This window comes from Capra hircus, unplaced genomic scaffold, assembly GCF_001704415.2.
Source record: "Capra hircus breed San Clemente unplaced genomic scaffold, ASM170441v1, whole genome shotgun sequence".
NCBI lineage: Eukaryota > Metazoa > Chordata > Mammalia > Artiodactyla > Bovidae > Capra > Capra hircus.
Genome location: NW_017213955.1, coordinates 2,730 through 15,114, shown reverse-complemented (window position 1 = coordinate 15,114; position 12,385 = coordinate 2,730). Strand labels below are relative to the sequence as shown.

At 36.3% G+C, this 12,385-nt stretch overlaps 1 protein-coding gene across 1 annotated transcript; it reads right to left on the bottom strand.

Annotated features, from left to right (window-relative positions):
* Nucleotides 1-2,222: 2,222 nt before the first annotated feature.
* On the bottom strand, nt 2,223-10,944 carry LOC106501841 (UDP-glucuronosyltransferase 2B17; the record flags this gene model as incomplete). Its single annotated transcript, XM_018045524.1, is given in 4 exon segments — nt 2,223-2,249; nt 2,251-2,355; nt 9,219-9,367; nt 10,179-10,944. Coding segments are annotated over 4 exon segments (1,011 nt in total), but the record flags the coding sequence as incomplete, so codon positions are not given.
* Nucleotides 10,945-12,385: the final 1,441 nt, after the last annotated feature.

Sequence of the window (12,385 nt, the reverse complement as noted above, 5' to 3'; positions counted from 1 at the left end):
GAAAACAGCTAAGCCATTCAGGTATGACAGAAATCAAATCCCATATAATTACACAGTGGAGGTGATGAATGATTTAAGGGATTATATCTGATATACAGAGTGCCTGAAGAACTGTGGATAGAGGTGTGTAACATTGTTCAGGAGGCAGCGATTAAAACCATCCCAAAGAAATAGAAATGCAGAAGGCAAAGTGGTTATCTGAGGAGGCTTTATAAATAGTGAGAAAAGAAAGGGAATGAAAGCCAAGGGGGGAAAGGAAAAGAAAGCTATACTCAACTGAATGCAGAATTCCAGAGGATAGATAGGAGAGATAAGAAGGACTTCAATGAACAATGCAAAGAAAATAGAGAAATCAATGGGATGTGAAAGACTAGAGATCACTTCAAGTAAATTAGAGATCCAAGGGATCATTTCATGGCAAAGATGGGCACAATAAAGGACAGAAATGGTATGGACCTAACAGAAGCAGAAGATATTAAGAAGAGGTGGCAAGAATACACAGAAGAAATATACAAAAGAGGTCTTAGTAACCTGGATAACCATGATAGTGTGGTCACTCAATCTAGTGCCACACATCTTGGAGTGTGAAGAAAATGGAACCTTAGGAAGTATTACTGAGAAGAAAGCTAGTGGAATTTCAGACCCTAGAGAGTCCCTTGGACTGCAAGTAGAGCCAACCAGTCCATTCTGAAGGAGATCAGCCCTGGATGTTCATTGGAAGGATTGATGCTAAAGCTGAAACTCCAGTACCTTGGCCACCTCATGAGAAGAGTTGACTCATTGGAAAAGACTCTGATGCTGGGAGGGATTGGGGCAGGAGGAGAAGGGGACGACAGAGGATGAGATGGCTGGGATGATATCACCGACTCGATGGACATGAGTTTTAGTGAACTCTGGGAGTTGGTGATGGAAGGGAGGCCTGGCGTGCTGCAATTCATGGGTCGCAAAGAGTCAGACACGACTGAGTGACTGAACTGAACTGAAAGAGACTCTTGATGTGGGTGAAAGAGGAAAGTGAAAAAGCTGTCTTAAAACTCAACATTCAAAACAATACATTCATGACATCTGGTGCCATCACTTCATGGCAAATATATGGGGAAAATGTGGAAGCTGTGACATATTTTATTTTCTTGGGCTCCAAAAGCATTGTGGATGGTGACTGTAGCCATGAAATGAAGAGGCACTTGCTTCTTGAAAGAAAACCTATGACAAATCTAGACAGAATATTAAAAGCAGAGACATCATTCTGCCAAAGAGGTCCATATAATCAAAGCTATTTTTTTTTCCAGTAATCATGCATGGAAATGAGAGTTGGATAGTAAAGAAGGTTAGGTAAGGTAAGACAAGGTGAAGTCACTCAGTCATGTCCTACTCTTTGCGGCCCCACAGACTGTAGTCTACAGGCTCCTGTATCCATGGGATTTTCCAGGCAAGAGTACTGGAGTGGGTTGCCATTTCCTTCTCCAGAGGATCTTCCCGACCCAGGGATTGAACCCAGGTCTCCTGCATTGTAGGCATACGCTTTACCATCTGAGCCACCCAAGAAGTCCTTAAAGAAGGTTAAGCGCTGAAGAGTTAATGCTTTTGAATTGTGGTGCTGGAGAAGATTCTTGAAAATCCCTTGGACTGCAAGGACATCAAACCAGTTAATCCTAAAGCAAACCAATCTTGAATATTCATTGGAAGTACTGATGTGGAAGCTCCAATACTCTGGCCACCTGGTAACTGTTTGGAAAGATCTTGATCTGGGAAAGGTTGAAGGCAAAAGGAGAAGGGCTGGCAGAGGATGACATGGTTAGATAGCATCACTAAATCAATGACATGAATTGTGGCAAACCCGGGGAAGGGGGGGGAGCCCAGCATGCTGTAGTCCATGGGATTGCAATGATTCAGATGACTTAATGACTAAGCAACAACAGCAGAAATTTTTTTAATGATGTTAATTAGTGCTGCTGAAGAAGTATGTTCTCTTAACTTACAAATTATTAAACCTTACTTCCATAAACAATGAAAGTGGAATTGTTTGACTTGAATCAATATTGCATGACTACATTTATTGTTAAAATTTAACTCCCGAGAGCATCTGTATGTGTGCTGTGTGCCAGAAGTCCTTCAAAGAAAAGGAACAAGTGACAAAGTGATAGGAAATGTCTAAAATCATATCTTTACAGAGTTTCACAGACTTATTAAATACTTGTCCATGATTAATGTATTGTATCTACCTTTTGTGGAATTTGAGCAAAGGCTGATGGCAATCACCTCGGCTCTGTCTTCTGACATGTTACTGACCATTGACCCCAAAGAAAACACCACAATTCCATTTTCGCCAGAGCTCTGCACAAACTCTTCCATTTCCTGTGAAAAAAGAATTTGCCCCATCACAAAACAGCAGCACATAACATACATTATTGAAGGGATTGCTACAAGCGAAAAAGAGAGAAAATCAGAAATTGTCTCGAGATTAGAGTAGAGATTTCTTACAAAAATATTGTGGTAAGATACACATGGCATAAAATTTGCTTTCTTAATTGTTCCTAAGTGTATAGTATAGTAGTGCTAAGTATACTCACATTGTGCAACCAATCTCCAGATCTTTTTCATCGGACAAAACTGGAAGTCTATGACCATTAGGAAACTCTACTTTCCTCTTTCTCTAGCCTTTGGCAAGTTTCATTCTACTTTGTTTCTACAAATGAGATTAGTCCTGGATACTTCTTATAAGTTGAATTGTAGAGTATTTGTCTTTTTCTGACTAGTTATTTTCACTTAATGTAAGGTTCATTCATGTTGTGACATGTGTCAGAATTTCCTTTTAAAGGTGAGTAATATTCCATTGTTTGTATATATGATATTTGTTTATTGGCTTCCTCTGTTGATAGACATTTGGGTTGCTTAAACCTCTTGGCTCCTGTGAATAGAGCTTTCATGAATCTGTTGTACAGATATCTCATTGGGATCCTAATTTCAATTATTTTGAATATAAACCAGAAAAGGAATTGCTGAGCTCTATGTGTAGACAGGTTTTATATTAGAAAGTATGCCATTATTCTTATCACATACTATACAGTTAGCTAATAGAGTGATTTCCCTCCCTCACCCACCCGACTCTCCCAATTCTCTTAAACATATTAACTTCACATCTTGGACTTTGGTCAGTTGTACTAATAAATATTTCACACTATAAAATCATTAAAATTTTTTTTGAGGGACTTTATATTATTTTTTATATTTTTTTAAAAACATTTTTCATCCTTGAGATCCTGCGGAAAGAATGGGTGATATGAGGTCAATTTCTTCCATTATATATATTTGTGCAAATGTGTTTCTGTATAAGCAGGAAATAAGATAGAGCCAGTACTAGTAGTGACAAGGAGATACTATTAAACTCTATTATCCTCAGACTCTTCATTAGTCTTGATGTTAATTATTAACATAGATTTTTGGAAGGAAGTTACTTGCCAGAATTCAACTCCCTTTGGTTCTTTGTTATTGTAATTCTGCTAACTCATTTATTTATTCCAGACAGACTTTTTGAGAATTATTTAGGTTATTCATTAATATTTCATTTCCTGACTATGAGCACTATAAAAAAATATGATCTGAATCAGTTTATGGCATTCATTCAGCTCTGTAATCCTATTCTTCATCTTAGACTTTGTCATAATTTCCAAACTCTGTCTAAAATACTAACTACTGACTTGAAGAGTCAAGTATTATAGTTTGGAAGTTCTATGAAATAGTTCTGTGAGTTCTATTTGTAATCCAAATTTACACTTGTATAGTTACTTATTTGAGAGACCCATATTGCTGTGTTTCTTTACATATGATGCCTTTGTCCTGAACTTGCATAATTAATGTCACAGATGGATGTGTTATGTCTAACTGCGGTGAAGGACCTTCAACTTGACTTCAATGAGTCCCCCTGGGAGCACCTGCTCCACAGAGGAAAAGGTGCCCAGGGCTTTCTGGCAGCACAGGTCTGGTCAGCTTTTGAGTAATTCAGTTCTAACTAAATAAAGCTCCAGGTGAATCCGTATTTGCCTGGAATTTTTTCTGAATTATTTTGCTTTGTGGTCCTGATCCTTTCTGATTAAGAAAAAAGTTACTTTCTATACTAGAATAATTCCAAATGTTGAATGACAACCCACCCCAATATTCCTGTCTGGGAAATCCCATTGACAGAGGAGACTAGCTGGCTATAGTTCACAGGGTCACGAAGAGTCAGACATGACTGAGCATGTATGCATATTCACTGTTCTGCACCTTAGATCTCTCGTATTTATTTTCTAAGAAATGCAAATTTGTATCCTTAAACAACATTTCTCCTGTTCTTCCAACTCTCAGTCCTGGCAACTACCATATTACTCTCTGTTATTACAAGTTTGGCATTTTTAGATTTCATATACAAGTGATTTCTTATACTATTTGTCCTTCTCTGTTTTTTTCAAAAAGATAAACAAAAACTGAAAACCTTTAGTTAGACTAATCAAGAAAAAAAGTGACTCAAATAAATAAGATTAGAAATGAAATGGAGACATTACAACTAATTCTGAAAATTACATAGGATCCCGAGACTACCATGAATAATTATAAGCTAAGAAATTTATTAATCCATATATGAGAAGAATGGAGAAGTTCTTAAAAACAGAACCTACCAAGGATGAATCAGGAAGATGGAGAAAATCTGAACAGCCCTAATAAGTAAAGAAATTGAATTGGTAATCAAAAACCTATCAACACACAAAAGGCCCAGGGCCTGATGGCTTCACTGATGTATTCTATGAAATATTATAGAATAATTAATGCTAGTTCTTCAAAAATCTTTGAAATTAAAGAGGAGGGTAGGAACATTTCCAAAGTCATCCTACAAGGTCATCACCATGATCATGATACCAAATAGATAAGCACATTGCAAGAAGATAAAACTAAAGTCAATATTCAGATTGAGTATTGTTGCAAAAATTCTCAACAAAATATTCAACAAGCCAAATTCAAGAGCACATTAAAAGAATACTTTTGAATCAGTTTCTGATGAGATGGATGAAACTGGAACCGATTATACAGAGTGAAGTGAGCCAGAAAAGAAAAACACCAATACAGTATACTAACACATATATATGGAATTTAGAAAGATGGCAATGATGACCCTGTATGCAAGAAAGCAAAAAAGACACAGATGTTTAAAGCGGACTTCTGGACTCAGAGGGAGGAGGGAGAGGGTGGGATGATATGGGAGAATGGCATTGAAACATGTATACTATCATGTAAGAATCACATCACCAGTCTATGTCCAATGCAATATACAGCATGCTTGGGGCTGGTGGCATGGGGATGACCCAGAGGGATGTTGTGGGGTGGGAGGTGGGAGGGGGGTTCGATGTTTGGGATCGCATGTACACCCGTGGTGGATTCATGGTAATGTATGGCAAAACCAATACAGTATTGTAAAGTAAAATAAAGTAAAAAATAAAAATTAAAAAAAAATAAAGGTAAAAGACTTTAAAAAAATAAATAAAATGAAGGGATTATTACTCTGAAAAAAAAAAGAATTATATAGTAAGATCATGTGAGATTTATCTCTGTGATGCAAGGATAAATAGAATGAACAATAAAATAACTTGATTATCTCAATAGATGTCCAAAAAACTTTTTGACAAGATATGACATTCTTTCATGAGAAAACCCTCAACATATAGGGTATAGAAAGGAACATATCTCAATGTAATAAAGAACATATATGACAAACCCAAAGCTAACGTTATACTCAACAGTGAACACTTGAAAGCTTTTTCTCTAATCAGAAACAAAACAAGGATGCCTACTTGCACTATATAGAATTCAGTTTCCTTACTGTGTACTAATAATGAAACATCTGGAAAAAAACTATCCCATTCACAATAGCATCAAAAGGAAGAAAATAACTAGAAATAAATTTAATCAGTGACGTGTAAGATCTGTACAGTGATAACTATAAGAAATTGTAGAAATAGAAGAAAACACAAATAAATGGAAAGTCATCATATGACATGGACCAGAAGACTAATACTGCTAAAATGGTGACATTACCAAAAGCCCAAAGAATCACACCTTGAAATTTCATATTTACCACAAAGTTTCAATATTTCAAATAGTGTACTGGCCCCCACATAGACACATAGACCATGGAACAGCATACAGGGTTCAACTAATAGTCAACAAGGGAGCAACAAGGGAGACAAAAACACCAATTGTGGAAATGTTAGTCACTTCTTTCTTTTCTGAGAAAACTGGATAAACTATGGAATAAAACGAAAAATCAGACCACTCACAAAAACAACTCAAAATGTATCAGTGTATCAATGACTTAAACACAAGACCAGATACCATAACACCCTAAAAGAAAATATAAGGTTAGGAACTCCTTGACACTGGTCTTGAAAATGATGCTTTTGTATAGGACATCAAGACCACAACAAAAGGGAAAATCACAAGTGGGGCTACATCAAGCTTAAAAGCTTCTGCACAGCAAAAGAAATAATCAACAAGACGAAAATGTGATCTACAGAGTAGAAGAAAAGTTTTGTAACCACATATTGAATGAGGGGTTAAGATCCAGAATATATGCACAACTCACACAACAAAATTCAAGTAAAGAATGGGCAGATGAACAAAATAGACCCTTTACAAAGAAGATTTCCAAATGGTCACCAGGTATAGGAAAAGATACTCAACATCAGTAATCATCAGGGAAATGTATTTCAAACTCACAATCAGATATTACCTCCCCCCTATTAGAAAGTCTATAACCAAGAAGAGAAAAGTGTTGTGAGAATGTGGAGAAAAGTGAATGCTTGTACACTCTCAGTGGGAATGTAAATTGGTTTAACCCTTATGGAACATACATTGAAGGTTCCTAAAACAGTTAAAGATAGATCTATTGTATGATCCAGCAATTCTACTTCTGGGTATACAGTCAAAGGAAATAAAAACAGGATATAGAAGAGGTATATGGGCTCCATGTTGACTGCAGCATTATTCACAATTAGCTAAGGGAAAAAAACTTAAGTGCCCACCAATGGATGAATTATTTAAAGATGTTTCATAGATACACACAGACATGGACACACACGCACACGGAGACACATGTGCTGAGAATGAACTATTATTCACCCACAAGAAAGAAGGAAATCCTGCCATTTTCGACAATATGGGTGGACTTTGAAGATATTATGCTAAAATGTGTGCTGTCATTTTAATCTTTATTCTCTTCCTATAATCAAATAATCCACTATGATATATATCCTAAAAGTTTGTAATCCTAGCTTATGCCCTTTTAATGTTCAAGAAAACTGTGATCTTATTATATTTGTTATTTTCCAAGTAAATATTTTATTGTATCTCATTTAATATATTTTATTTATCTGTGCAGAAGTCTGATTTAGTATAATTTAACATTTCCTAGTGGCTCAGATGGTAAAGAATCTGCCTGGAGTGCAGGAAACCAGGATTTGATCCCTGGGTCGGGAAGATCCCCTGGAGAAGGGAATGGCTGCCTACTCCAGTATTCTTGCCTGGAAAATCCCATGGATAGAGGAGCCTGGTGGGCTACAGTTCATAGTGTCACAAAAAGTCAGATATGACTGAAGTGACTTAGCAGCAGCAGCATTTAATATAAAGATTTTTAATGTCAGGAATTTTTAAGGTTTTGGTTACCAGATGAAGAAGATGAAATATTAAAGTATTTTTGTAAGTTTTAAGGCTTTTCACCACAGCACTAGCTAAAATAAATACCCATTTCCAACAATAGAAATGAATGTACATATAACTGTATGTTTTTATTCCCAACCCAGAGATTTATTTAAATTTATTCAAAGTAAATCATCCTGATTCATGTCAATATATGGCAAAACCCACCACAATAATGTAAAGTAATTATCCTCCAATTAAATTAATTTAACATAAAGAAAAAATGAGTTAATGTGATATCCCTGTGAATACTGTTCTCTAGTTTTCACTCATTATTGTCTATATCTAGCAATAATCTACTAAATGGTCTCTTCCTACTCTTTACCATTTACAATCCAACCCAGTGACGACATCTCACTTTTTATTTTTAATAATATATGATTATCTCTTTCTCAGGGTTTTTGTCATAGCTCAGTCGGTAAAGAGTCTGCCGGCAATGCAGGAGACCTGGGTTGGATTCCCAGGTTGGGAAAATCCTCTGGAGAAGGAAATGGCAACCCGCTCCAGTATTCACACTTGGAGAATCCCATGGACAGAGGAGCCTGGCAGTCTGTAGTCCATGTGATGGCAAGAGTCGGACGCAACTTAGAGACCAAACCACTGCCATCACCTCTTTCTTTCTTAATCCTTTCAATATTCTTCCCAATGCCCCTACTAGATGTTTCAAATCTTTACAGTTATCTGTTTCCAACTTACCTCTATAGCATCATCTTCTTTATTCAGCCTTTTCCTATCCAAACTAAACTTGGACTTTTTGGCAACTGTCATTACCACTCCACCTACCTTTCTTTTATATCTTCTTCCAACTGAGCTAAAAGAGAAGTCCATATCTTCTTCCACCCCTGCCCTATTCCTCTGTTTATTCCTGAGCATGCTTCAGATCTCATAATTGTCTGTGAATCAGAGACACATTATATGATTCATGCTGAATATTTCTTTAGCACTCTGGTCTTTCCATATTATAACATTTTTTACAACTTGTGTTCTGTCATTTCAGGTGGACTGTCAGGTGGTAGAAACTGTGCCTACACCATTTGTCTATATTAGCACTCACTTCTGGAATATGGTATATACAAAATTATCCTATAATAATTATAATACAATTATAATGTAACATATTATAGTGAGATGAGGTGTTTGGATGGCATCACCAGGTGATAATATCGCTATTATTTTATTTGTATGAAATATGTATTTTTATAAAGAACTATAAGTGTCCTTTAATGAATGATGCTTCTTTATGTGTGAATAATGAAATTGTAATTTAACTGATGTATTATCAAAGTGTCCCATGTACTCTAGTTTATTCTGTAATGATAATGAAATTCAGATAGATGTGCTGATACAGAAATACATCACTTTCTAGGTGAAAGTTCACTTTATCCAGGTTCCCACATCTGACTACCTATAATCAAACATTCTCAATAAAGAATACAGAATATTCCTATTGAAAACACAAAGTTCAAAAAGAACAGCAAGAAGGAGTAAGTGACCTTAGGCAGAGGCTTGGCAGGTTTGCAGTGGAGCCCTCCAACAAATTCAACATTTGGTAGTCGTGGACGAGGAAATGAAAAGTCCCAGTAGCTTCGAATGAGCCACATTTCAGCTTTCCCCATTGTCTCTGATAAGGTAGTAGGTCTTCCTGAAAGTAAAAAGGAAAACAACAACAAATATTTGATCAAATGAGACTATTGTCATGTGTGTATATTAGATAATTTTTGTGAAGGAACTTGGGATGTTTTGGCCACGATATTCGAATGTGTCTGTTTCTTGATAAATCTATACATAGCATAGTATAGGATAATAAAGTATATCTGGAATACATCTGTTTCTACATAAGCAGAAACAATTTCTAAAAGCTAACTGGATACTTATAATACAAATATGTGTATAATTCTCAATGTGCATGTCTTCATTTATCAAGAAAGTTTATGAGATTCTTAATGACTTTAAGTTAAAAAAAGAAGTTTTGTAAGTTGGATAGTCAATTGCAGATGTCCTAGGTACTTGTCTGTGGTAAATGACTTCCCGGTATCTGATACTAGTAATGGGCTTTACCCTACTCTATAATATAAGTGTTTGCATAATATTTGTTAGATTGAGGGTCATTTTATATTTTTATTTCACTGTTTCACTTATTTGAGATAAATTTTTGTGAATTTATATTTAGACAAACTCAACTTCCAAGGCACTAGGAAAGATAAGACTTCATTCTACCAACTAAAAACATGAATTACCTAGTAGTTTCGTTGCTAAGTGATAACTGACTCTTTTCCACTCCGTGGACTATAGCCCAACAGGCTTCTCTGTCCATGGGATTTCCCAGGCAAAAACACTGGAATGGAATGCCATTTCCTTTTCCAAGGGATCTTTCTGACCAAAGGATCAAACCTGTGTCTCCTGCCTTGACAGGTAGATTCTCTACCACTGAGCTATCAGGAAGTCCAACTTACCTAGTACTTCACTGTAAAACTGGTTCCACTTCTTATCGTTGCATGCTGTGAAGAAAAGGTCAAAATAAAGTGTGTAAAACATATTTTTGACCCTCTCCATGAATGTCATGCGATCACTTAATTCTGAAAACATAACAGGTACATAAGATGGTGGGAATGGAAGTCTTCCACTATTCTTTTCAATTATATGGCCAGGTGAGGTGTAATGACTGTACACGAATGGTATTTTAAGTAATTCAGCCAGCAGTTCACCGCAGGGTCCAACAGCATCAGCAATAAGGATATCAAACCTTGATTCCTGTAGTTTTGTCATTAATCTCTTGTTGGAAACAGCGTCTTTACACATACTTAGAGCAGTATCAAAAAATTCCCAAAATGAACTTTTCACTGTTGCCAAATAGGACCAAAAGGAATCTTTCGCCACATATGTCAATTCCTCAAGAAGACGTTCCATAAAATTCTCATAATCACTTTTTGTTAAAGTTGTAGGAAAAGTCTCAAATCTCATAGTAGATGGTTTGCTGGAATTAGGAATAGTGGAAGCTGAAGATATCAGAACAGTCACCTCATGACCCCTCGTGACAAGTTCCTCCAGAATTGTCTTCATATTCATCCAGGGACTAAATTCCACTGGCCACACCAGCACCTTTCCACAACTCCCACCGCTAAAGTAACAAGTCAGCTGTAGCAGCAGCAGAAGCGAGAGTCTTTTCATAGACATCTTGCTCATATGCAGTCCTTTAAAAATAATTACTGTAAACTTTTGCTATTGCTCAGGCTTATATCCAGAAGTCATCAACCAGAAGTTAAATTATAACTCTTATTCCTTAAAAAAGTAGATTACATGAATAGTCAGCAGATGTGGAAATCAAGTGAAAAGGCAAAGTGCAGAACGTTTCGAGATTATACAGTGTGTTTAGTATTGATTTGTCAGTGCTGTCACCCTTCTTGTACACACACATCAATTATATTCTATGAGAAAGAAGACTAGCGTAAAACAATAGTAAGTGAGAGGCTCTTGTGTCTGCAATCGCTTTGACACAGAATTAGAGATGAGGTGACATCAACAAAATGGAGGGTTATGAGGTCACAACAATTGTGTCCCTCACAGAAACAGCAAAAACAATAAATGATCAACTGCAAAGCAATGTAAATTATTTGGGGAAAGTTCTGGACTAAAATGAAAAAGCAGCAGAAATCCTGCAGTTTGCAAAGACTGAAGATGTGTGTTCTGATTTTTTTAGTGTAATGTATTAATTCTAAAGATATCAATTAAGTTTGACTGGTCAATTGTATAATTTATGATCACTATTGCCATATTGATTATTTTCTCTGAGTGATCTGCCTACTGATGACAGTGGGCAGTTAAAACAGAAGGAGACGACAGAAGATGAGATGGTTAGATAGCATCACTGACTCAATGGACATGAGTGTGAGCAAACTCTGGGAGATGGTGAAGGACAGGGAAGCCTGGTATGCTGTGGGCCATCAGGTGATGTTATCAGGTTGGTCAGTAAACATAGGAAAGCCCACCATAGTGATCTCATGGCAGATGGCCTTGTAAGTGCTGTTGGTTCCACCATGAGTTATAAAGCCTTTGGTTTTTGGATAATCTAGCATTGAGTGACTTTCAGTAAAATTATTAATAATAATTCAGAATAAAACAAGAAATGGGCCTTATAAGGCACTGTAAAAAGCAATGTTTTTAAGATAACAGATGGTTACACATAGGAAACTGCATTTAAATTGCTTTCAGAACTCACAGCCAGAAACTCCTGTCTGCTGGAGAGATAAGTGAAGACTTCATGAAAGAAGTGCTTTGTCACTTGGATTTCACAATCGAATTCAAGATTGGCAGAAGAACAGTTTAAAGAGCACTCTGGGTAAAAGAAACCACATATGCATAAAAAGGGGGCATTCAGAAATATATTCTCTAAAAGATCAAGGAAGTCATTTAATCTGATAAGAATGGTGTCAAAATCACCGAAAGGGTAATGGTAGTAACTGTGGAACCAAAGAAAAGAGAATCTTCATTTTATTAAGAAATATGCTACCTCTTCATGGAAATGATTGTGGATTTTATTTCTGTAGAAAATGGAGAGTCACTGGTAATAAATAAGGAGCTATTATTTATCAGTAGTATTTAAAATACTCCTACACAGGAGAACCAATAGGTGTAAGGAAAGCATTCAGAGGTAGAACAATAA